The 27,902-nt window shown below is 35.5% G+C and overlaps 2 protein-coding genes across 3 annotated transcripts in view; both read left to right on the top strand.

Moving 5' to 3' along the window:
• LOC126826804 (tyrosine-protein phosphatase non-receptor type 11) overlaps window positions 1-7,985 on the top strand; it is a 39,389-nt gene extending 31,404 nt beyond the window's left edge. The window contains exon 15 of the mRNA XM_050555892.2: window positions 579-7,985. Within this exon, the coding sequence (XP_050411849.1) occupies window positions 579-645 (67 nt within the window). The 3' untranslated portion in view covers window positions 646-7,985. The remainder of the gene's footprint in view (window positions 1-578) is intronic.
• A 6,313-nt stretch (window positions 7,986-14,298) lies between these two features.
• LOC126826845 (cdc42 homolog) lies at window positions 14,299-27,347 on the top strand. 2 transcript variants are annotated; one of them, XM_050555953.1, is made up of 5 exons: window positions 14,299-14,317; window positions 18,859-18,992; window positions 21,245-21,427; window positions 23,002-23,199; window positions 24,551-27,347. In XM_050555953.1, exons 2-5 carry the CDS (start codon window positions 18,888-18,890, stop codon window positions 24,638-24,640), a joined length of 576 nt encoding a protein of 191 aa, XP_050411910.1. In that variant the 5' UTR covers window positions 14,299-14,317; window positions 18,859-18,887; the 3' UTR covers window positions 24,641-27,347. The 2 variants fall into 2 exon arrangements, with proteins under 2 accessions (XP_050411910.1, XP_050411909.1); XM_050555952.1 differs by lacking the exon at window positions 14,299-14,317 and adding an exon at window positions 15,398-15,486.
• Window positions 27,348-27,902: the final 555 nt, after the last annotated feature.

Genomic DNA, 27,902 nt, shown 5'->3' with positions numbered 1-27,902 from the left:
TCATTTTAGTCCTTCTGCACATAGAAATATAGACTAGAATATGAGCAGAAGGACTAAAATGACGTCAAATTTACGACTACCCACGGAGAATGGCGGAAATTGCTAACGTTGAAATTTACCTGTTGCAGGTAATATTGACATTCGGGTTCGTGTTATACTTATGGAAAGGATATGTTGACATAATTACTTGCATTATTTAAAAAATTTATGAACCTTTTCCGGTGACCTTTAAGGTCTTGAGACGAACAAGTATATTGATTATCATTGAATTTTGATAACTTGAACAGCTAAATCTATGATTGATACTAAATGTTTTGTTTACTAAACGTTGGCACGGGCCAAACAAATTCTAATGATTTTCTGGTAATTACTTAATGAGTTGTTACTCTTGATCAGATTTTAGTGTAATTTAAATGTTTCATTACTGACTGCCTGGACGATTTAGCTGCTGTGGGTGTATGTTTTGTTGCCTGGCAAACTATCTTTTTTGTAGCTATATTTCCATGAAGATTCAAACATTAACGGACCAATATGTAAACAACCAATATCGTTTGTTTATATATAAATTTATTTTCCAGGTTACCGGAAGAAAAATCACAGATCTATCAAAATATAGGAGCAGTGGATTCCACGTCTCGTAAATAACAGATTTATACATGTGATATCAGATTATACGAGGGACCTTTTCTTTTAAACTGAGTTGTCTTCCCCTTTTGGGATATCTACTGAAGACTGATTATGGCACACACACATCTCAATACTGTCTCTCTTTATAACATGGCAGTGAACTAGAAACCAAAAGTTGAACCGTCTTTAAATATTGAAACATATACCTTTTATCTGTTTTAGTGTAAAGCTTTATAAAATTTACATTTTGGATTGACGGTTTTATCCAAAATTAGGTGGCAGAGTGGGTGTTTATCTTCTTTTAGTATGCCAGACATAAATGGGAGATGACATAATTTTAGTAGAAAAAGGCTATATGTAATATTATATAAACCAGTAACATATGATACATGTTTATGTCAACCAATAACATCTTGGATTGGATGCTCGATTGTTTGTCCAGAATCTTCCCAATTGTCAGAATTGTAATTGGCTAGTATGGAATTTTATCCTTTCACAGCTCGGTCAATCCTGACAGCTGAGGTAGAATTGGTATGTAATTAAACACAATGAATATGTTTCAGCTGTCGTGGTTGGATGAGTATTCTCTTATCAGTTGACACATGGACTGTAGCTTTTCACCCAATTGTCAATACACCTAGGATTAAGAGAATATAGTTCTGGAATATTCAATTGAGTATCACCTCATTAATAAAGCATAAATTGTGGCCAGTTAAACACTGAATTTAGAATTTAATATTTCAACTCGGTGTGTGTGTAGAGCAGGGCTTATACTTCCAAATTTTGATTGGTCATTTTTACGGATGTTTTATTTACATGTGTGACATTCAAATCTGAAAACTCTTATAGAAATATGATTATTTATTACATATTTATAAAATAAAAACCTGTTTCTTTACAGAACAATTTGATTGTATATTTTGATTTTTTAAGTAATTTAATTGTATTTTAATGATATGTTAAATATAAATTGTAAAATATAAAAAAATGAATGACCGGTATTTTTCTCATGCTGGCTAAACATTGACTGGTCAAAATTGTTGTGTTGAGACCTTGTCATAGAAGTGTGCGTGGTTATGTATTCTTGTTTATTTATTGTTGTACTCCCAGAATCTTGTGAGTATTTTACTCCATAAAATGGTTTAATCTACAACACTTTAGTATGTCAAATCATTATTATTATATACTGAAAGCCATTAAATGCCAAATTCAAAGTTTATTTACTACAACAACTTTTAACAAATGTACATAACAATTGACAAAATCGAGATAACAAGCATCTGTGGATAATTTCATGAAAGAATTCACTACAAATGCACAAAACCGAAACGTCAGAGAACCATGAAACAAAGCAGGGGTCAGCTGAAGTCAATATCGGGTATGTCCACCCTGAGCTCTTACACATGCTTGAAGTCGCCTTGGCATGGACTGGCACAGGTGTCTCACTACACGCTGTGGGATTGTTTGCCAATGATTTTGGAGTCCCTCTGCTTGAGTTCGAACCCGTCGTCCAAGTTCATCCCAAAGGTGTTCGATCGGGTTGATGTCGGGAGACATAGCGGGCCAATCCATAACACGGACATGATGATTGTTCAGAAAGTCTCTTGTCAACCTGGCAGTGTGGAGTCGGGCGTTGTCATGCTGGAAAACCATCTGTCGACGGATGCCATGTGGAGCCAGCAATGGAAGCAACACCGGACAAAGGATGGCGTCAACATAGGGTTAAGATTGCCTTGGACCACCACCAACTGGAACCGGAAGTTGATGTTGATAGTGATAGCGGCCCAAACCATGACGCCACCTGGAATCTGTCGCGCAGATGCTGTAGTCGGATGTGGCGATCTTGAGCAGCAGTTGTTACAGGTGGCGGTCGATCGGCAGGTTTTCCAGTGGCATGGAAGCATTGTCTGAGACGAGCAATGGTCGATGGGTGGACATTAAAGTGTTTGGTGACGGCTACCTGTGTAGCCCCCTGATCCAGCATGTTAATAGCTCTGTTCCTGTTTTCTTGTGTAAGGCATGGCAATTTTCCAAATTGATGAATATTGAAATTTTGATCTGTATTTAAAGGCCAGAGTGCAGGGAATGCACGTGCAAAACGTGTGACATGGGACTGCTTAAAATCGTGAAAAAAAAGATTAAAAAAAATGTTTACCAGAAATATTTCACGAATTGGGCATTGCGTTTTTAATGGCTTTGAGTATAGTATAATATTACATTGTAGGTCAAGAATTATATTTCATGGCTGTTTTTGTCTTCACATGCTATGGCCCCGAGTTCACAAAGCATTCTCAGACTTAAGTTAAGAATTTACACAAATTGTTTGCCTTATTTTAACTAAAATATAGCCCTTTATAAAACTTGTGTTGTTTCAATGTATCAAATACATCCATAAGAAACTATGTGCAAAGTTTTGTGCTTCTAGATCAAAGATATTTCTCATAAACAGTGATTGAAAGTTGATTAAATTCTTAACTTAAGTCTGACAATGCTTTGTGAACTTGGGGCCAGGTCTTTCAGGTTAAATGCCCATTAACTACCATAAAATGGAAACACAGAGTGGGCCACGGAACTGGAGCCGATGGGCTCTTTGGCTAGACTGTCCGGAGTTTGAATCCCTGCATGGGCAGAGAAAAACTATTGGATTTCTCAAGCCGGGTTCCAACTTGTCAGTTGTGGTACTTTTGGAGCTGACAAGGTCAGTTGTTTGGATAAGATAAACAAGCGAGTTCCTCACATGTTTGTAAAAAATGTACACACATATAAAACCCTTGACAATTGGAGTTGGATGAAGCCAGTGTGACCAGGAAGTTAGTCTCAAAATGAATGAAATGAAATGAAATGCAATGGAGTTTTAACGTCCTACTGTTTTGCTCCGAACTGGGCTAATGAAGACGGGCATACGCCATACAGTGTGCTATGAGGGAAATTTTGCCCGTACACCGGCACTAAGGCCTACTCTTATCGAATTCCAACTGTCAAGGGATCTTTTACGTGCACGCCAATGTGTACACAGGACCTCGTTTGTTTTTTTTGTCCCATCTGAACGACTAACAGCTGTCCTTGTCAGGCCCTCCGTCCTACATCGATAGTCTAAAAATGACCACTTTATTCCATTCTACTATCAATTGGGTGACATTATTCCCATGCATGTGTGCTATGGTTCATTGAATAAAATTACTTCTGGAAAAGGAAATTCTTGACCTTTTTATGTATCATCTCATCTCATTGCTTGCCTGCTGTTAAATAATAAAACATTGTAGAAATATATTGTTGAGATTTACCATAAATCTACATAATAATATTTGTAAATATAATGTAATAAAAAGAGGAGGAGGAGTGTAACCCTGTGGACAAACTTGTGTCGTCATTTACTGTTAGCCACCCTTGGTAATAGTCAAGCTAAATAAAATTGTAACATGCTTAAGAGTGAATCTTGTGTTTTGATTGGTCAATTAGACACTGTCGATTGGACAATAACTCCCCTCTGTTTTAGTAATTTCTGTTAAAATGCTAAAATAGCATGTTACAATGTTGATAAACACTTCCTGTTTCGCATTTAGGGGGTGTTATTTTCCAATAGACATGTCCAGAGACTTTACATTAGAAACCGCCCCTCTAAATGCGAAACAGGAAGTGTTTATCTCCTAAGTATCTGATCGTCATTTGACAGGAATTTTTAAATCCCTTGTAAACTACAATATTGTGAAAGTTGAATCTCTAAAACGAAAAATATAAGTCCACAAATGGTTCCGTTCCGTTCAGTATTTTATAAAGATATGATTAAAGATACATTATGGGAGATTAGATAAAGAGCTGGCAGTTCTCACTATAATAGTTAGAAACTAGATAATGTAAAGGGAATTTGCTGAAAATTTCAGTCAAATTGATCCACTCTGAACTTAGATTTTAGCAATTGAATTTTCAGCACAACCTCGATCATCATTACTAAAGTCTGTACGATAAAAAAACATAGTCTTGATTATCCATTTCATGATCAAACTATGAATGGAAGTCGAATAGGAAATCGGAACCTAATCCAATAAACATCGCAGCCTAGCGATGCCGCCAATAAGTTGATTAATGTCTAATAAATACATCGAGAGTTGATTATGGTCTGGATAAGTTAATTAATGTCTAATTAATAATTTAGATAACATTTCAGGCCTAAAGAAAGACCTGCAATACACAGATTTAGCTCTTGCATAATGTATGTTTAATTAAAACTTTGTCAACATTTAGCATCCTCTGTATACGATATATCAACTGGATATGGTAAAAACAAAGCAGTAGCCCCTGTAATGTTTACCAAAATGTTTTGATGGAGGTCTTTTAAATCCAAACCTTTGGTATTTTTATCTTGTTTTCTTGAATAAGTACACAATCTGATTAAAACACAGTTCCTATTTCGTTTTGTTTTTATAGTTCAAAATTTCGTTTACTTGTCTTTACTACACTAGGATCTGGAAGAGTAGTTATCATTGACGTGTTCTGAATGGTGTGAGGGCTTAGCCAATGAAACGGTCTGTTACAGCGAGCTTTAGGCGTGTTTTGCATGGAACTGTGCGTAATCCACTAGTAACATCTCAATGCTGATTGGTTAATCAAATGTCTGACGTCATGGGGTCAAAAGCCGCTCGTATGACCTCTTGACGCGACCTATCATTGCAACTGGTCAAATCTTCATGTAATGTAGGCCATCGAAAGTATAATAAAACGAAACGTAATATAGATCTATATTTTAATCAGATTGATAAGTACATTAAGCCATAAAAAATTAGATATTATCCAAAAAATGCAAATGATGATAAGCAAATTTAAGCTTTCAATTAGAGATGATTTTAGGTAACAGTACAATATGTTTCTTTACAAGATTTGAACTTTCTTTTAAAAGAGCCATAGGCCCATGGATTTCTAGCATTAATATAAAAGACCCAGTAATACTAAGTAATTTCTTGCTGTATACCAATCCAATCTTATTAATGAAGAATGCCTTATATAGTTTTTAGATATAGTATTTTCTGATTGCAATTTGTGAAAATTTATTTATTATGGTCACAGTCAAAGAACAATTGGTGTAAAGAAATGTGATGTAAGAAAGAAAAAAAAACCAAATACTATTTAATCTTTTATTGGCATTTAGTAACTGGATAGAGCAATGAACTATATCACTTACTTATGAAAAAAAAACCAGCTACTAATTTATTTGGCCGACATTTTGATGAGTAGTTGCTCAACGATAGCTTGATAACTTTGACAGAATACTCTTTGAAATGTTGCCCAAATAAATTAATAGCTGCTGTATAATTTAAATAATATTTACTATATTATTATATTTATGAAAAACTCCTTGCTTCAGTATTCAAACTTAATAGTTTATCTATGTATAATGATTTGATTTTATAGATTTTGAACAGAGTAGATTGTACAGTTAACCCTTTAGCGGACATCCATACACTATTGCTCCCTCTAGTGCCACAAACTGCCTGAGTCACGTTAATTGCTGTGAATTATTAAGGACTCTTTTCTGTTCCTGTGACTCTGGCAATTTGAGCCTGTCTATAAATCTATAGTTTCGGTCAGATTCAGAAATGTGCTACAAAATTGATAAAACTTTAAATTTATCTTTAATTTTGCCTGGTACTGAATGGATATAGTAAGAAATTACTTTTTCTATATCTATTTCAAAATTTACTCAGATTTCACCTGCTCAGAAAATTCAAAATATCTTGCAACTTCCATAATATGGTATTTGAGAAGAAAAATAACTTTTTTGGACTTTGGGTCCAGTTTTGGTTGTTTCGAAAATTGAGCTACAACCTCACTGTAAAAAATAGAGATCATGTTTCAAAAATTGTTGAAGGGAACTGGGTACCAGGTCCTGAAGGGTTAATAAGATTAATAGGTCTCTGTTACAATTAATCAAATATTTTATGTACCTATTGTTGTGTGGATGTAAGGGTACATGGACATATTAGCACGCAATGACCTGTATGCAACTTCTCAATGAAGATCAAAGTTGCCACATTAACTTGAGTAATGTGTAGATAAATAAAGACGAAAAAATAAATTATCTTTGTTTGAGAAGTATTGTTTAATGGTCGAGACCGAGACATTAAGTAATATATTGTAACAACAAGAGGGTCGTAGGCCCGAGTGTTTTTACAATATTACGCAATGTCTTACGCTCGGGACCATTAAACGTCTTAAAATACAGACACTGCGCACATGCTTTTACAGTGAAATACGTCACACGAGTCCAGTATTTCACTAGTATAAATAATGTATGATTGGCAAGTTGCCAGTACGATTATTTGAAATAATGGTACACCAACATCAAAGGGTGACGTCACATCTGTATTTTAATAATAATATTACGGCTACAAGTATAAATAAGCTTGTATTTTAGCTAGGTAGCTGCTGGTCTGTGGTATCACAGATTAGGAGAAGTTGAGTCTTGTCAATCGTAAATGTCTTGTTTCACTTTGTTTTTGTGATTACCGGTAATCTGTATTTAAAGTTTCACAATTTTTTGATAAGATGTTATGAAATTTATCAATAGGTGTTCAGAAAGTAAATTTGTAGCAGATAAATCTTGAAGATAAACAATCTAGAAAAGTGCTCAGTTGTTATGATTAAAAGAACAGGATCTCTTTGATTTGGGTAACAATTGGAAGTTCCAATTAGGTTAAATTTTATGTATTAAAGTTCAATACCCTCAGGCATAGTTAAGTCATCTGTTTCACCTTGTAAACTTATTTTTATTGAAAAAATATCACATTAGTAATGGCCAAAACTAATATAAGACTCATATTGCCCACAATTCATAAAAAAAAAGAGTGTCATTAATATCTAAGCACATTATTGAACCGGTAATGCGAATGCCTATCCATTCATTGCTTGGTGAATGTACTACATAATGGGGGCTGTTTTTATATTGTCAAAAGAGCTTCCCTTGAATATAAACTAATTGATAATTTAGATAACATTTCAGGCCTAAAGAACGACTTGTAATAAGCAGATTTTGCTCTTGCATAATGCATGTTTAAATTATTTGAAGTTTTAATTTTATGGCTTGTAAATTGACTAACAGGTAAGGTCTCTTACTGGTAAATATGAGTGAAACAGGAGGTGTCGTGCCCTGATCTATAAGGACAATTTTATTTTGACCTAAATGAAAGAGATGCTGCTTCGAATCGTGTGTTGGTAGGTTTTTTTAAATGGCTGTTAAAGTATGTTATTATTTATATGAACATTTAATAAACGGTATATTAATTGTATAAATATGATGTAAACTATTGAATAAAATTAAATTTTATGTAAAAGGTATTGTCTGATAAAGAATTGTATAAACATAATGTTCTGGTTATATGTTATATGATTTATCAAAGTCTTAACATCATGCGGTAGTAGGGGTAGTTGACTTAACATCATGTGGCGGTAGTTGACTTAACATCATGCGGTGGTAGTTGACTTAACATCATGCGGTGGTAGGGGTAGTTGACATAACATCATGTGATGGTAGTTGACTTTACATCATGTGGGGGTAGGGGTAGTTGACTTAACATCATGTGCAGTTAGGGGTAATGAACTGAACTTCATGTGGTGGTAGGGGTTGTTGACTTAACATCATGTGGGGGTAGGGGTAGTTGACTTAACATCATGTGGGGGTAGGGGTAGTTGACTTAACATCATGTGCGGTTAGGGGTAGTTGACTTAACATCATGTGCGGTTAGGGGTAATGAACTGAACTTCATGTGGTGGTAGGGGTTGTTGACTTAACATCATGTGGGGGTAGGTGTAGTGAACTGAACATCATGTGGGGGTAGGGGTAGTTGACTGAACATCATGTGGGGGTAGGGGTAGTTGACTGAACATCATGTGGGGGTAGGGGTAGTGAACTGAACATCATGTGGTGGTAGGGGTAGTTGACTTAACATCATGTGGGGGTAGGGGTAGTTGACTTAACATCATGTGGGGGTAGGGGTAGTTGATTTAACATCATGTGGCGGTAGGGGTAGTTGACTTAACATCATGTGGTGGTAGGGGTAGTTGACTTAACATCATGTAATGGTAGTTGACTTTACATCATGGGGGGGGTAGGGGTAGTTGACTACCACCATATCTAAAAATCAGTATTCTATTTCGTAATGTGATTCTACCCCGTTTCACATCTGTCATTCACACAAGGAATTAAAATCTCGATCAACTAGCTTTGTGTCTGTTCGCAATTGGAGCTAGTTGTAGACAGACAGCGTAAGTTTAGTATGTTCCCACCTATTGTGCTGAAAGATAAAGTGTTACCTAGTCGCTTGATGCTAGGAAAAAGAAGAGGTGGAAAGGCTGCTGTCCATTCAAAATTCTCTAGCATTGCTTAGAAGGAAATAACTAATGCATTGTCTTGACAGATATTGAACCTAATTCTATCCATAGTTTGGTGTTTATTTGTAGTTGTATTAGCTAACAGTATCACTCACTGTGTAGCACTCAGTCTCAATAATACATGTTGTACAAGGTCTCAGTATCACACAATATTGTACTGGTCTCAATATTACATCATCTAGTAATAAATAATATTTCACTATAAAGTACCCAGTCCTGACATTACGTCATGTACTACCCACATACTGCACACATTGATCTGTCTACTTCATAGCCTACCTCAGGCGGAGATAACTGTAGACAGGCAGCCTAAGTTTGTGATGGCACTACCCTGTCTCGGAATCACGCCATGCATTAAATGGTCTCAATATCACAAAATATTGTGGCAGGTCTCAATATCACATCATCTATCGATCACACCATGTAGTGCCACGGCTTAACATGGAGTAGGTCTCAATATCATTCTGTTTTAACACCAGTTCCCAATATCACTCTAGATAGTATCCTACCATACCATGTAGTAGAATGTCCACCATATTGTACCAGGTCTTGATATCACTCCATGTAGCACGTACCAGTGCCAACCATCACTTCAGATAGTAACATACAACACCATGGATAGTACAATACCACCAGTGGCGGATTAAGCTCCACCAAGGCCAGGGGCGGCAGTTGCTGAAGGGCTTATTTAGTTTTTAAAGTTAGAGCCAAGGTAGTTGCTAACATTAAAAACGGGATTCGTTACTGAGGTTATGATATTATTAAAATATTAGTTATAACTATTGAAATTTGTCGTACAAAATGCTTTGACAGCAGAAACGTCACCGGAAACCAACTGTACATACACCTATTTCCTCATGATGGGGTGTTTACACCGAAACTAGCGCAAGATCTTTTGCTAGATATTTTTTCTTAAGCCAAAGTCGTTTGATATTAGTAATGTAACTTTATATGCCCATAAATGACGTCACGTGGATACAATATATTAAGCAAGACATAACCGAAAACTTACAAGGATTTAACGTACATTGTATAGGCCTACGTTTAAAAAATAAGAACAGATCTGCAAACAATAGGGCCTATTTAAAATGGCGTGGGCCTAATTAATTTCGGGTGAGGGCCTATGTTGATTCCCGTTGCGCCTAAACCCCACCCCCTAACATTTATTTTCTATGCGTTTTTAATCGTATCAGACAAGTCTAAAAAAATTTTTTTTACAAAATCTTTGGGCCTGAGGCTGCAGCCTCATCAGCCTCACTGATAATCCGCTACTGAATACCACGTTTCAATTTTATGCCATATGGATGTACTATTGATATGACATAGTTCGTGGACAATAAGGGGTTGGATGGCTGAATGGTTAGCACGTCATCGCTGTGTCATACGGTCTGTCAGTGAGTCAACTGGCGTAGTTTCGATTGCCCGGTTGTATGTGACAGGAGTAGGGTCGCCTGTCCAACCTCGTGGGTTTTCTCCGGGTCCTCCGGTTTCCTCCGACTGCTAAAGACCCCTACGCGCAAGCGAATTATTGAAATAAAACTGAACCATGTGTTAGTCCCGAAATGACCTAGTTTGTGTCGAGTGGATGTTACCCCCCCCCCCCTCTCTCTCTCTCTCTCTCTCTCTCTCTCTCTCTTTCCCCCCGCGTGGTTCCCCCTTGTCAGTGATGCAGGATGGAGGGCCTGACAAGGACAGCTGTCTAGTCGTTCGGATGGGACGATAAACCAAGGTCCCGTGTACACATTGGCGTGCACGTAAAAGATCCCTTGGCAGTTGGAATTCGATATAAGAGTAGGCAGTAGCGCCGCTGCCCGGGCAAAATTTCCCTCATAGCACACTGTATGGCGTGTGCCCATCTTCATTAGCCCAGGTTAGGAGCAGAATAGTAGGACGTTAAACCCCATTTCATTTCATTTCTCTCTCTCTCGGACAATATTTGTCTGATTATATAGTAACTGCAAGGATATACGGTATGTCCGCTACTAATATCTTTGTTGTTTAGTACGGGACACAAATAATTTTTCATACCACAGCAATATTGTTGGAGTATACTATAGTCACAGTTGTCTGTCCGCACATTCACAGCAGCGTGCCCTCTGTAACAAAAGGTTAAATAGGTATTATGGAAACGCCATATTATTCTTTCAAAACATAAAGTGGAGTCAAGGGACTCAGTAAGTACAATGCTGGCTTGCTAACAGAAAGTCTGGGTATTGGGTTTGCTCCCTGTTTTGGCCGCAAAAGTTCCTCGGGATTTTCGGGCGTGGAAAATCTTGGTCAGTACACTGGTGCAGGCCCGTAGTCGGAGGGGGGGGGCAAAAAATAGTTTCCGACCATAGCTTTAAAATACCTACGGGCCTGCACTGGTGCCGGATGGGAGAGCCTGGCAAGCAACGTCGTATATTCGTTACGGTGGTAAAAGAACAAAACAGAGTTTGTGAGATTTATTTTAAAACAAGTAAATGAATAAAATGGGATTAAACGTCCTACTTTTCTGCACCGACTGGACTAATGAAGACGGACATACACCATACAGTCTGATATATTATGTGTAATGTTGCCTTGAAAGTGGCGCTACGGCCTACTCTTATTTCAAACTCCAATTCTCAGGGGTTCTTTTATGTACATGCCAATGTGTACATGGGACCTCGGTTTTTCGTCCCATCCGAACGACTAGACACTGCCCATGCCAGGCCCTCCCCGTTCTGCACCACTGACAGTTTATAGGTCCACAAATCAATTATATTCAAAATGAAAAAAATAAAAAAAATTTCATATTTATTATAGACAACCGATAGTTCGCTGGATGTGAACAATTAATTGTCCAGACATTACTTACTAGATTTAACTAAACGCGTCTTCTTGCTGTTCCAGCCCGTGAGTACGGCTGCATACAGGGGTGGATTGTCCAATTCATCTAAAAAAAACTTTTCTGCTGAACATTATATGGGGGGGGGGGTATTGGACCGGCCATGGAGCGATGATGATCATGTTGTATGTGGCCGGTGGCTTTAACGGGCCGCCACGTCATCACTGGAATCTGGATTGGGCTGGTATAATAAACTTTCTGGAACGGGTGTGCTGGGTGTGGGTCGGAATTCGGAATCCTGCAATGGGGATTCAGAATTTCATCCGTAAATTTCATCGGATTCACCCGACACTGTCGCTAGAAACGTCTGCCGATGGTTAGTAACTCCAAAAAAAATAATTCAATTTTAAGGCCTCGGCAAAATTTGATGATAGCTGGTTTTGACGATACAATGACAATACGTAAATTAATAATATGGGTTTTGGCCTAAATTAATCGATTTATGAGATATATTATTTGACAGAGATTATAATCAGATATGCCACCAAATCGCATATTTGGGGTTCATTTTTCAAAATTTTCATGGGGGAGAGCCCCCGGACTCCCCATCCGGGCTCCGCGGTCAGTAAAAGGGGCCGCTCCGACATGGGAGCCCGGGCCGGTTTCCGGCCCCAATCCGCCCCTGGCTGCATAGAAATTGATCCAAAATAGCTTTATTTTGGGGGTTTGCAACCGTAACTAGATCTATGCCTACTCTAATTTCAATCAATCAGACTATTATAGCAGCTGCATTTACCGGACATTAGAAATTTCACTTCCCGAAAAACTGATGAAACTAAAAATGATAATGTCCGAAAAAAAAAAGTTGCGGATAAAGCAGAGCAACTCTAGTGTGGCGTTTGATCAGGGGCCATGACCGGATTAAGACCCGCAGAGGCTCTAAGCACTTAAAAGATTTTGGTGCCCCCGTATGTACATGTATTTAAAAACTAAACCACAAACAACCGCCAAACACGTGATTAGTGTTTTTCCCAAATTATTTTTGTAATAGATTTTTCTCCCGATTCATGGACAAATACCCCTATTAAAGGTTTTTGGAACCTTGAAATAGACGAAAATGGTTCTTAAGCACATATTAGTTTAATATGAATGGATGTATAGTGATTTATATTCAATTTTTTAAAAATATAATGTAATTTCTAACCAATTATGTTCGGTGAAATACATGAACAATTCAAATTCAACGGCAGTCGTTTACGTCTGCTTAGTCCAGTGGTTCTCAACCTTTTTATGCCAACGGCACACCTTGGAACACATGAAAAAATAGCGGCACACCTGGCTAAATATATATGAAAAATATTTGAATTTTGCAAAATAAAAACATGGTAAGTCAGACAGAATACAACCGTAGACACAGACTAGTCATAGACACATAGAAAGACTCAAATTAAATAAAGAAAAATATAACTATTAACTTATCAGTAGACACCAGTGAATACTCATTTGGGATCACTTGGTTTTGCACATTTTCTTAGTGTGCCGTTCAAAATGTCGCGTCACACTTAGGAAGATCTCGCGGCACACCTGTGTGCCACGGCACACTGGTTGAGAATCACTGGCTTAGTCCATTCTACGTACACGTTTTTTAAATTATTATTTTGTCGTTTGTGAATTAGCCTTTACTATATACTTCCACATGTTTTTATTTGTTCATCGCAAAATGGCACCTTAAACCATTGGGTGTGCGAATCGTGTACTGATTATAAAATGTTAATTGTCTCTTAAATATTGGATATTAATTAGGATCCCATAGTTTCGCGGCAAGATACATATTACAAGATCAATATTGATTAAAATTGCTCAATATTGAATTCTAATTCGTGTTTTTAATTTCGAATATTATGGAAAATATGGAGTTAGAGATTAATTAGTTCCTTTAAGGTACAAGTGCGGATGCTACACATTTTTGTCCACTGTTGTAAGGATTTATTTTGATTTTGTACGGAAATTTTATTTTAAATAAACACTTTGCATGAAAAATTGCTATAGTTTTTTTTAACATGAGAATCAATATTTATTTACATAACTCTTTGTTTGGACATTTTGACCTGTCCGAAAAACCTATTTTAATGTCCACGCTTATTTCCCTATGGCTCTCAAACTTTACAAAAGCTGTTCTTATTTTGTTTTCGTATATTATATATAGTAACAGCTTGACATTGTTTATGAAGTGTCGTAATTCATTTGGATTAATTATTAACACTGATGCGACTGGGTGTACTTTCTACCGTTTCATCGCTTACTGTCTACCGCCATTTTGTCTGGGTAATCAAACATTAAAGAGGTGTGTTCTAAAAATAGCACATCTATTAATAGTCGCAGGTATGGTATGATATAAATCTATAACGTACAATCGTATATGGATTATATACATGTATATGTTTGAATTATATAGGCTATCCATGCCAGTGGGATTTACATGGCGATTCTAAAATAACAGTGAGTGAGTTATATAATATATATATAAGATTATGTAGGTATATAGTATTATGTATTAGACCATTCCATGGACCTTGCCATTCAAATGTCAAATTTTATATTTAAATATGTAGAGAACCTTTGCATAGATTGGTTGTCCTCCTAATAAGTTTTAATCAAAATTCTAGATATGTGGAAATATACAGATTGTGACAAATTTAAATGACTTTAGGAAATTCAATTTTCATACTTCTCAATTTTCCATCAGTCTAATTCCAAGTTGAAAAAAAAAACCCCAAAAAAACCAAAAAAAACCCCAACAACAACAACCCGAAACAAACTCTATTCTTTAATTCATAATATGCGCAAACACCTGATAAAAACGATTGTTACGCTAGGCGTTTCAAATCTTTAATTTCTTATGAAATTCATTTATTTGAATTCCCCTATTCCATCATTGCCTTTTGGTAAAAAGAAAAAGAAAAAAGGGTGCTATTAATTTAAATAGGTGGAAAATTATCTCTAATCTTATTGGTGAAAGGGAAGGCTAATAGCACGGTTTAATTTTTATTTTTGCTAACTGGTATTTGTTATAAGAAAAACAGAATTAAAAAAAAAAACCAAAAAACAAAAAAATAACAACACACATTTCTCTCCCTGGCCGTTTCAAATTTGGATGTTTATGTCATTATTCTATTTTTTAATCATCATTTTTAACAAATTTATAAGTACGCCCCCGGTAATAAATTTCGCTCGCTTTTGGGGAAGGGTGGGGGGGCACTAAAATTAAATTTGTTTAAAATCTTTAACCACGGCGAAAACGGTATTCACTCATTAAAAATAATTAAACGCAGAAAGGCAAAGGAGCGGGGATAATAATTAGGCCTGTTTGATTAACCAATATTCGAACCTTGAGTTCTTTATCGAAATTGATGTGATGGTGTTTTTAAATGGGAGCTTAACCTCATTTTTCCTATTTACATAATGGAAAATAAGGGGTTGGATATCAAATTTAATCAGGAATCGAATAAATGAAGATTCTGACAACTCTGAAATTATTTAATCAAACAGACCCCATAAGGACCGTCATCTAAAATGTGCGCATGCGTACGCTATATCGCATGAATTTCCACCATCTTCCGGCTAGAGTTAGCAAAGTGTCAAGGTAGTTAACGCCCTAAAAGGCAAATGTAAGTATAATTATTACCTACATGTAAAAGAATCCGTTGACTTGAGATACACACAACGTTTTTGATCGAAATTTAAGTGCATATTATTACATTTTCTCATACAAAAATGGTTTTTGATGGCGTATATCTCGAGTTTCCAAAATCAAAATGGCGGATAAATTTTGTCTATATCAATTCCTGGCAAGGTTTTTAATTTTGATGACGGGTTAGCAACTATTTCATTTCACACATGAAACTCCTTCACATATTTTCAAGCTTTCAGCTAATGTTTATGCGTCAGAATAATTAAGAAATTGGTACATTAAAGTTGCGATCTTGGAGAATTGAAAGTTGACCCATCTGATCTGTCAAAATCGCATCAACATCTTGGTTACTTCCTGTCACTTCAGTGGACACTTACTCATATAAGACCACAAGTCATTGACTAATTACAGGCTATTATGTCGTAATAAAAACGATGTTGTGTTACAGTAATTATCATTTAATGAATTTAAGGAGGAAATCAATTTAAATTTGTGCAAATTACATAAAATTCTGATGATAATGTTGCTAGTACTATTGTTGGACTTGGTTGGAGCCAAAAATAAATACTAAACAGTAAGGACAATCAAATCTCTATGTAGTGTACCTGTAAAGAAATTAATATTCAACCTTAGGGTCATATTCCTGAAGCAATGGCCAGAGAAATCCCTCTCTGGCCATTGCTGGATTGACTTCTGATACTTGAGCTTTTAAGGGAGTGTCTATGTTAGGCGCAATCTTCACCCCTCGCGCAGATTGCAATCTGCGCTGTCATCCTGCGCAGATTGTGAGGAGTATGCCTTAGGGTCTGTTTTGTATACCCCGGTATTAAAAGCTAACAAGTCGAAAGTACAAGTAGTAGTACATACGATGTAGGTCAGTTCCATTTGAGCCCAGTAGCGGACAGATTACCCCTGCACATGCACAAATCAATCTGCCTAATTTTTGTTGACTAATCTGCGCACGCGGACTGAACTCTAATCATGTTGTAAATTAACATGTAATTGTCTGCGATATCACTTATGTGGAAGCAGACAATAAATAAAGGTACATGTATTTCACATACTGATGATCCGTCTAATCCTACTTGGATTCACCATGGATCAGTGCATTAGTTTTATTTGTTTAAATGAATTTTGTAACTGTCAGTTTACTGGTATAAGTACAAGCAAGGTGATGTGAAAATAAAAGTATGATCATATAGCTGATTACCTTACATGTACATGAAGAAGATTCTATATTTTATTGCTAGCATGCCACTGCATGAAACAACCATCGATTTCATTAAAATCATTAGAATTTATGTGGAGTTGCATACAATAATATATTTTAGTGTGAACTAACCAATTTTTTCTGCGTCACACAGCCCGACAGCCCTTTGAAAAAATTGGGTCCACACCATACGCATACACATATCTGAGGATTTAATTCCACAAAACCAGAATTCAGAAACACATACATAGCACTAGATAAAATATTTAAAAATCTGTCAACTGTTTGTTATTAATGTATTTATTTCAACTATACAAAACTAACACTGAAGTTTACGGTAATGAAAGCAAATAATTTTGGACATTCAGTCACATGATCAGTTGATGTATAGCGTAGATTATCTGCAGACTCAAATTTAAATCTTATTCTTACTACTTACATGTAGCACACACGTTAATTATGCAGTGATATTGAAAATTATTTGAAAAATCATTATGGTACAAAGTTGATGGGGTGTCTAACGTCCTACTTTGATCCTGAAGAAAATTTAGGAGTAATCAGGGCAAAATTGAAAATCTGGGCAGCAGCTTGATATGTGCAGATTACAATCAGTCGCACAGGGTCCAATCTGGGCAGACAGAGTGGACTTGGCGCCACACGGCAGCGCAGATTGAAATCTGTGCGAAGGTAGAAGAATGCACCCAACAGCTAGAGTCTATTTTATTCAGGGAGGACGATTTACTCAATACTAACACATAATTACCGCCATACGGTGTTTGATAAAAAACTGGATGAATGCCCCAGTTATTTCAATATCAATAAGTCAATTCGCTGAAAAAATGTACAAATACAATGTAGCTGGCATAGCTATTTATAGCAACCATTAGATAGATCATCTGAAATACTAACCCAGCCAGAATTACTAAATATCTAATGATTTGAACCCAATATTACCACATTAATACATACTAACCTTATTATGAAATATGATCCGAGTTCTTTCAATTATCTCAAAATCAATAGGCTTACAATGTAAGTAAATTCCCAGAAAGTGTATTTGGTGTTAGGCCTATTATATTAGACATACTCGTAGGTTGGTATTGGTTAAATCGTCCAGCCGGTTTTGTTTAGTTGATTCATATTCCAATTATTTGTGAAATGTGGAGATGATTAACTATAGCTGCATTTTGTAAGATTAAGATAAACAGATGTCCATTCTTGTTATAATAGTTTAAAAAATAGATAATAAAAAAATGAATATTGAAAATTTCAGTCAAAAAAACTCTATGAATGGTTGAAGTTTTGACAAGATTTAGCCTAAATGGTCTTGATTGTCAAGTACATGTATCATTGCTACAATAATGATAAACAAAGTCCCAATTTTTATTCATTTTAATGTTAAATTATTGAATGGTGTGGATGTTCTAATCCATTTATTATCACGGCCATTCGGTGTCCTAGAGAGTTAGGTCCCATGTATACATTGGAATGCACGTAAAAGATCCCTTGGCAGTTGGAATTCGATATAAGAGTAGGCGATAGTGCCACTACCCGGGCAAAATTTCCCTGATAGCACACTGTATGGCGTATGCCCGTCTTCATTAGCCCAGCATAGGAGCAGAACAGTAGGACGTTAAACCCCATTTCATTTCATTTCCTAGAGAGTTGATAATGGGCTTGTCATATAAATAAATGTTTAAATGGTAGTTTATACAACATTTGATGCCAGGAAAAAAGACCTGCATAATGCATCTTTAATTGTCAAGATATCTGCCTATATCTGGAAATAAGGTGACTCACATAAAAGGTAGAATCCCTCTCTCATGAGTAAAGTAAACACTGCAAATTACAAACAAAAATAGGCAAATGCTGGAAAAAAGACATTCCCAAAGTATGCAAGTGTTTGTTTCAGTTGCTTAAAATAACTAGTCATATTAAATTCTCAAACATGTTTTGTAATTATTTGAAAATATATGAATCATATTTAGTCAACCAGGTGGAAACATATACTGCATAAATTTAATGTTATTACTTATTGGTTAAAAATCTGGCATGTGCGAGCATGCGAGTATTCATGTAAAGTGAAAAACTACTATGTCTCAATTTTGTCTTAGAAAACTCTTATTTTATTTGTTACAGACGTTTTGGTGAAGGTAAAAGAATTCAAAATGCAGACGATAAAATGTGTAGTAGTAGGCGATGGAGCCGTGGGTAAAACATGTCTACTTATTTCCTACACAACCAACAAATTTCCCTCGGAATATGTACCCACAGTAAGTATAGTTTGGTTTATAATTTGACTGAAATAGCAACATTTTCTTATACAGTATATAAATTAAACTGAAAAATCTCCTGAGAAATATTGGTTGTAATTTAGAAGATTAAAAAAATGTAGCTACATGTACATCTAAGTTTACATCTAATCAGAAATATATAACATGGGCTTTGGATAACTGTTTTAATATGGTTGTATATTAAATTTATTGTCACACCTTATAGACTACCAGTGCGTTCATGGGGCGAAAGAAGTTCATTGATTATCATCGATAATTGTTATCCAAGTTATGGTCTTTGATCACTTTGTACAATGTTGTTAACCCGCTATTGGTTAGCTTTATTGTCCCCCGCCTTTCGAAGAAAGCAGGGGACTATTAAAATGGGTTCGTCTGTCTGTCCGTCTGTCTGTCCGTCGTCTGTCTGTCCGTCTGTCTGTCCGTCTGTCCGTCCGTCTGTCTGTCCGTCACACTTTTTGGGACACAATAACTCTCTTCCTAATTGAGCTAGAATGTTCAAACTTGGTGTATGTGTTTATTAGGTCAATGCCTTGATGGAGTTCGAAGATGAGCATTTTCCGCTTAGGGTAAGCAGAGATAAGCAATTTGATTGGTTGATGCTTTGGGACACGATAACTCTCTTCCTAATTGGGCTAGAATGTTCAAACTTGGTGTATGTGTTGATTAGGTCAATGCCTTGATGGAGTTCGAAGATGAGCATTTTCCGCTTAGGGTAAGCAGAGATAAGCAATTTGATTGGTTGATGCTTTGGGACACGATAACTTTTAATTGAGCTAGAATGTTCAAACTTGGTGTATGTGTTTATTAGGTCAATGCCTTGATGGAGTTCGAAGATGAGCATTTTCCGCTTAGGGTAAGCAGAGATAAGCAATTTGATTGGTTGATACTTTGGGGCACGATAACTCTCTTCCTAATTGAGCTAGAATGTTCAAACTTGGTGTATGTGTTGATTAGGTCAATGCCTTGATGGAGTTCGAAGATGAGCATTTTCCGCTTAGGGTAAGCAGAGATAAGCAATTTGATTGGTTGATGCTTTGGGACACGATAACTTTAGTTCTAATTAAGTGAGATTGATGAAACTTGGTGTATAGTTTCATTACAGTAATACCTTGACTAAGTTTGATAATGAGCATTTTCTGCTCAGGGTAAGCAGCAATTTGATTGGTTGATACTTTGGGGCACGATAACTCTCTTCCTAATTGAGCTAGAATGTTCAAACTTGGTGTATGTGTTGATTAGGTCAATGCCTTGATGGAGTTCGAAGATGAGCATTTTCCGCTTAGGGTAAGCAGAGATAAGCAATTTGATTGGTTGATGCTTTGGGACACGATAACTTTAGTTCTAATTAAGTGAGATTGATGAAACTTGGTGTATAGTTTCATTACAGTAATACCTTGACTAAGTTTGATAATGAGCATTTTCTGCTCAGGGTAAGCAGAGCGATACGCAATTTGATTGGTCGAGACTTTGGAAAACAATAACTCTCCTACTTTGATTGTTAGACTATAAGTAAAGATATACTGTTTGATTGTTCAATACTTTGTAAAAGATAATTTGTGATAAATTTATATGTGTCCTCTAATTATTTTCCTTTTCGGCGGGGGACATCAGCCTCACTGTTGGCTTGTAATTTAATTGATCTGAAATTTATGCACAGTGTTTCTAATAATGAAGTGGTCATGTGATTACCTGTAATGTTTTGTTTGTTTTAGTGCTAGGATTTTTGAAGCGTATCAAATTTTAAATTATTTCAGATAAGTACTTAATGGGTTGTTGCTGATCAGTTTTGAGTGTCATTTAACTACTTCCATTGCCTACAAAAAATGAAAATGTGTCAGCATTTATGAATTACTCAGATGACTGTGGGCATACATGTATGTTCTGTTGCATCACAAGCCATAACTTAAAAATTTATGACAGGGACATGTATCGAGCTTGAAGCAGAAGAAAATCAAAAGAACTTTGTCCCTGTTTACGTAAATGAGCCCATGTAATTCTATGCATATCCCAAGCCACTGCTTAATCTTTAGAATGATATTTTCTTACGGAAACTACTGTGGTTGGAGCTACAGAAATCAATGCTGTTAAAAACAATATGTGTGTGGTGTGGGGCCGTGGGAGGGTACATTTGTTCTGAACTTGGGTACTATCTTGTCACGAGTATTGATGGTTACAATGAAATATAACTCCAGGTTGTTATTATAATGGATTGTTACCTATTTATTATGCAGGTATTTGATAATTATGCTGTAACAGTTATGATTGGAGGTGAACCATATACATTAGGTTTATTTGATACAGCTGGTCAAGAAGATTACGACAGGTTACGACCCTTAAGTTATCCTCAAACAGATGTTTTTCTAGTCTGTTTCTCTGTTGTTTCACCATCCTCATTTGAAAATGTTAGAGAAAAGGTAAGTTGTCTATCTTGTAACTAAAAAAACATGTCAATTTTGCGACACACAAATTATGGAATAAAATTTGTTTGACAGTAATTTAAAAAAACATGACAAAAATTTTACATTGGTTTATTTAATATCTGTAACGGTTAAAAATACATTATGTAAGATTTAGATAAAAAGCTAGCCATTCTTGCTATAATACTTCGAAAATAGATAATGTAAAATTAATAATTTGAAAATTTCATTCAAATTACTCTTTTGCAAGCAAAGATATTAGCCTTTGAAGGTTTGACAAGACGTGTGTAATAATTTCAACCACCGTACTGGTTGTTCGAAGCTAAGTCTCTCTCCTCCATTTTTAGCTTAAATCGAAATATGGCTGAACTGTTCTAATCTATTTAATATCGGAGAAATCCAATGCCATCGAGAGTTGATTATGACCTGGATAAGTTAATTAATGTCTAATTAATAATTTAGAAAACATTTTAGGCCTTAGGAAAGACCTGCAATAGGCAGATTTAGTTCTTGCATAATGCATGTTTAACTGTTAAAACAATTGATTTTATAATTCGTAAACTATGTACTACAGTATTGTGAAAGGTGCATCTCTAAAAGGAATATATATCCAAAATTTGCTTCCTTTCCATTAAAGATGGATATTTGAATAATAGTTCCAAAATAGATAATGCAAAATGAATATATTGAAAATTTCATTCAAATTACTTTATTCTGATCGAAGTTATCATTGTTTGTAGTTTTGACAATATGTGCCATTGATTGTTTATTATCGTAACGATACTGGTTAATCAAGGCAAGGCTTCTCCATTATTAAATTAAATGGTCTGAAGCTTTCTAATCTACTTAAAATCGGAGCTTGATTATGGACGTGTTATGTTAATAAATGTTTAAATAATATTTTATATAACATTTGAAGCAGAAATAAATGTTTAAATAATATTTTATATAACATTTGAAGCAGAAATAAAGACCTGCATCTAGGTAAATTTAAATCACGGTATAATGCATCCCTAAATAAATGTATGAATTGAAAATTTCGCAACTCGGCAGACGATACAAAAAAACCAGAGTCAGCTGTGTTCGTTAAGATCTTTTGATTGGTGGGGGGTTGGATTGCCGATTGGTTAGCACTTAGTATGTGCACGCTGTATCATAAGGTCTGTCATTGAGTCAACTGACTTGGTTTCAATTCCCCGGTTGTACGTGACCAGGAGTAGGGTCGTCTGTTTGGGGTTTCTCTGGGTGCCCTGGTTTCCTCCCACTGCTAAATACCCCTACACGCAAGCAAATTATTGAAATAAAATTGAATCACGTGTTAGTCCCGAAATGACCTGGTTTGTGTCGAGTGGATGTTAAACCCCATTTTTCTCTCACTCTCTCTCTCAAATTGTGTTGGGTGGATGTTAAATCCCATCTTCCTCGCAAATTGGGTCAACTGCCAAACCTGCTAGGTTAATTTGGGGTTCACCCATGTCTTCCTACAGCTCAAGCAAAACAGTAAAGATTTACCACTACCAGTCCCAAATGTGCTAGTTGGATGTTAAATCCCATCTTTCTTTTTTTTACAGTGGGTGCCTGAAATCACCCATCATTGTCAAAAAACACCCTTCTTGTTAGTGGGAACACAGATTGATTTACGTGATGATGCTGCTACAGTAGAAAAGTTGGCCAAAAACAAGCAAAAACCAATTTCATCAGATCAAGGTGAAAAACTAGCAAGAGAACTTCGTGCTGTTAAATTTGTAGAATGCTCAGCTCTGACACAGGTAAATAGAATTTATTAAATTCATTACACGTGTGAAAATATATGTGTGTTGCCCAAACTTTGGTTTCCTTGTTTGTGAAGAATGCCATTCCCTCTATATAAAACATTGGCATTGTGTGATATAATAGCCAAACTCATTATTGATATGTTATCACTTGTCCCCAATGGAAATATATTATTATACGCCCACATTGACTTGTTGTACATGTATATTGTTGTCACCCCCGCCCATCCGTCGGTCCATCGGTCCGGCATCCACAATAGCTTGTGGACACTTTAGAGGTTAAAATTAATATTCGATTGACTTTAGATTTATACACAGTGTTTAAGGTCCTTTATTTTCAATGATTTCCGATAATCACTGCCAGAGTAATGGCCCTTGATCACTTTGAAATATCTTGTTGATGCTCTAGAGGCTAAAGTTAATATCCGATTGACTTGAAATTTATACACAGTGTTTACGGTCATGAGACGAAGAAGCCTAGTGATTTTACTACCAGAGTTATGGCCCTTGATCACTTTGAAAAATCTTGTGGATGCTCTAGAGACCAAAGTTATCATCCGATTGACTTTAGATTGATAAACAGAGTTTAAGATCTTGAGACAAACAAGTATATTGATTTCCAATGAATTTTGATAACTTGAACAGCTAAATTCATGATATTAAATGTTTCGTTAGCATGGTTCAGAACTAAAAGCCAAACAAATTCTAATGATTTTCTGATACATGTAATTACTTAATGATTTGTTACTCTTAATCAGATTTTAGTATATTATAAATGTTTCATTACCGACAATAGAAAAAATATGCGACAACTCTTGTTGACTGCTCGGACGACTTAGCTGCTGTGGGTGTATGTTTTGTTGTCTGGCAACCTATGTTTTTGATATTAGAAAAAGAATCTAAAATCCTGATAAACAAAAGGCTAGTGATGTAAATTGTGTACAAAGACAGACGTTATATGAATAGCCAATGAATATTTTCTTCTTTATAGTAAATGTAGTTGTCTCCCTTTAATATCTTTCGTCATTTTAATTGTGCAGAAAAGGCAGCTTTAACCCTTCTCCAACTCGCAAGATTTTTTTCGATGAAGATTGTCCAGGAGTTCCATCTTAATATTTAAAGTTAGGTTTAGTTACCCAGTTGAAATGCACTTACTTGGTATCTTTCTGGCATGTGATGTCACAGTGGCCAGACTTACTAAGCACTCAATCCTGGTTTCACCCTTATCAGTGGTGCAGGACAGAGGACCTTGCAAGGAGAAGCGTTTTGTCATTTGAATGGTATACATGTACTAAAGGAATTGTTTTAATGAATGGCTAATAAATTAATTTTTTTTGTGTATTTATAGAAAGGCTTGAAGAATGTTTTTGATGAAGCGATTTTAGCAGCGTTGGAACCACCAGAACCTCCAAAGAAAAGCAAATGCACTCTTTTATAAATGTTTAGAAACAATCTTCTGAAGTTTTAACCAATTTCAACTTGGAGAGCTGTTGTATAGGAGATCAGAGGATTCATTTCCACACAGTTCTAGCAGTGAAAGCATAATTATGTCTAAATCAAATTCTTAGCATATGCTTTCATTTCTAAAATCTACCACTTGATTTCTTGTGTATTTACTATTATTAATAATAATTAGGTGGTCTGTTGCTCGTTGGTATTTCTAAGAACAACACCCCCAAAAATAGGATTTATAAAAAAAAAATATGGATTTTAACAATATGACGAATTTTTGTTTTGTATAATTTCTTCTTACAAGATGATACACTCAGTATCACGATGTATTAACTATTTAAAATTTTACGTATCTATTGTCTTAGGAAAAATTAGATGCTTATTTATCATTGTGCTTATCTTTTAACCTGCATGTGTTTTTTTTTTCGTTAGGGTTTTTTTCAACAACAGATATACGAAATAAGGAGATTGGGATAGTATATGTATATCTGCAGCATGCAAAGAGCACACGATATTTAGCATGTATAAAAAATTATAAAAAAAATATTTCATAGCACAGGAATATATTAGAGTGATGGATTTTCTGGAGGTGATATTTTGCAAAATATCTATGCCTGGCATGCTGCTAAACCTAATTTGAAATATCAAATGTGTATAATAGGACACGATCAAACCATTTTTATAGATCAATTCTATAAAGGTTATTGTCCTTGCATACCATTGAATATATAAATATTTTTCTATCTTATTTTGAAGTACCATTAGTGTTAGGTAGGATACACCAATTTGAACTTTGGTTCTTTGGGAACATTTATTAAAATTTGACTTCCTAATTCTTGGGGAAACAGAAATAATTAAAAAACAAAAGTTCTTTTTTTTCTCTTCACATAAGCTTTTAGTTCCACAACAAAAAAAGATTTGTTCAAAGTTCTAAAGTGACTTTTTTTTTTTTTTTTTACATGTAACAAAAACCCAAAGAACTAAAAATTGATTTGGTTTGGCCTTACTAGTATTTGAGTAGCTAGAGAATTGAAATAATTGAAATCTATGCCTATTTACTTCCATTGCCTTGTTGCCAGTAAATCTCATAACATGTTATATTTCATGATATTAAACACATTGAAATTATATTCATCTCACTGAATACATATACACAAGTTAGGGTCCAATTATTGTGTCACAGAAATGAACAACAAAAACAAATGAAATTAATTAATTAGCTTATGTAATTGTGTTTTATTATGTTTGCTGGACAACAACTTGTATTAAACATTTATTGATGGGGGTTTATTTAAATATATTCAGACAGGGTTTAGTTGACTGACATGATATAATTTAATATGGTTCAATCGCTCATTATATTATAGAACTGTATAGATCAAACATTTTTAATTAAAATCATAAAAAATGATTGTTGGTATTAAGGGTGTTGAGCAGTCTAAAATGCACATTTTAAAGCTAGCACTGTAATTTTTGTTGATAAGAGATGACATTTTTTTGTTATTTGGGGTGATAAACTATATGTTAATCACCCAAAAATACCAATTTTATTTTCCAACTATGTTCCAAACTTGGCTCAAAAACAGTAGATTGAAAGTCGAGGTTATAGTCAACACCCACAACGTAAAATATCAACTCGAAAAGTATTTTAAAAATTTTGTTGAAGGTTTTGTGATTTTGGGTTAATTCTTTGAATACATCCACAACAAGTTTTAAATAAAACAATTGCGATGTAAAAGTAAATAATTACTTCAGTGCACTACCCCGCTCTACTCAAAACCATGTTATGCATTAATAAAATAGTAATCTTTGATGTAAAGGGTGTGTACAAGGTCATAATTTATTCAAGAACTAGTCTAGGTCGGGGAAACCTTCTTGTTTGCTATAGATAGTTATTTTCTTTCCGCTTGTATCTCCATTACACGGTCGGACTGTAATGTGTCCTCTGGGTTATTTTACACATGGAACAAGTGTGTAAAGTCTTAATAAGATTGGTGTTGAAAAGTTAGTGCGTATCTTGGACTACTTAACGCCCTTAAATTCAGTAGATATTTTTATATACATCTGATAGAAACTCCATTTCTCGTAATTACAACTTGTTCATTTTTCAAACATGGTTACAGTTATTAGGGTGCTTTGACAGGCGCTACTTGTTCGGCATTACAATATATTTGAAATTGAATGCAGATTTCTATCTTATTAAAAATCCAGGGTATAAACAGAGAAACTAACAAGTTTATACATTCATGATAAGTCTGGATCTGACTGAAAATTATTTCTATGGGATTATCTAATTATTAAGTACAATGTCATATATAATAAGGTAACAGTAAATTGGTCTAGGTATTGTTCATGCAGGGTTGGAGTTATCTCATTATTATCATGCAATTTGATAGTGACTAGTTGATATTTTTGTAATTATAAATTTACCAATATACAGGGAGTACAAACTTGTTTGTGAACTATACTGATTCAGTTAGGTTCTATCAACAATTCCAAGTTTTCACTATTTAAAAAGAATAAGCCCTGCTCCCCTTCAAGTCTCTGTTAGTGAAACATTGATGTATTAAGTCAGTGTTTATCATTTTGTAGGATTTGTTCATACTTTAATAACTGTGTATATATCTATTACATTTGAAATGAATTTATTCATGTCTATCTGGCCAATAAATATTTAATGAAAAAATTCAAAATGTTGGTTAATTTTTCTGTTGTATTTTTTGGGCAGGGTTTGAGGTATATACCGGCTTTTAGTGGTCAGGGGGGTCACGTGGGTAAGACGCTGGCTCGCTAGCCTGGAGGTCGGGTGTTCGATCCCTGCATTGGCCGAGAAAGTTCATCCCGATTTTCCGGCGTGGTTTCCCCTTGTCAGTGATGCAGGACTGAGGGCCTGACAAGGACAGCTGTCTAGTCTTTCGGATGATCCGAAAAACCGAGGTCCCGTGTATTCTTTGGAATGCACGTAAAAGATCCCTTGGCAGTTGGAATTTGATATAAGAGTAAGTGATAGTGCCGCTGACGGGGCAAAATTTCCCTCATAGCCCACTGTATGGTGTATGCCCGTCTTCATTAGCCCAGTATAGGAGCAGAACAGTAGGACGTTTAACCCCATTTCATTTCATTTCATTTTTAGTGGTCAAATATTTCTGGTGAGAGCACTATGCTGGGCAGTTCTACTCAGATATATTTTGTCCCCTGAAGATAGCAGGGGACTATTAATATAAGTTTGCCCGTCAACATATCAATCA

This window comes from Patella vulgata, chromosome 7, assembly GCF_932274485.2.
Source record: "Patella vulgata chromosome 7, xgPatVulg1.2, whole genome shotgun sequence".
NCBI lineage: Eukaryota > Metazoa > Mollusca > Gastropoda > Patellidae > Patella > Patella vulgata.
Note: the sequence above shows the minus strand (reverse complement) of the source record. Positions and strands in the feature narration are given on the sequence as shown.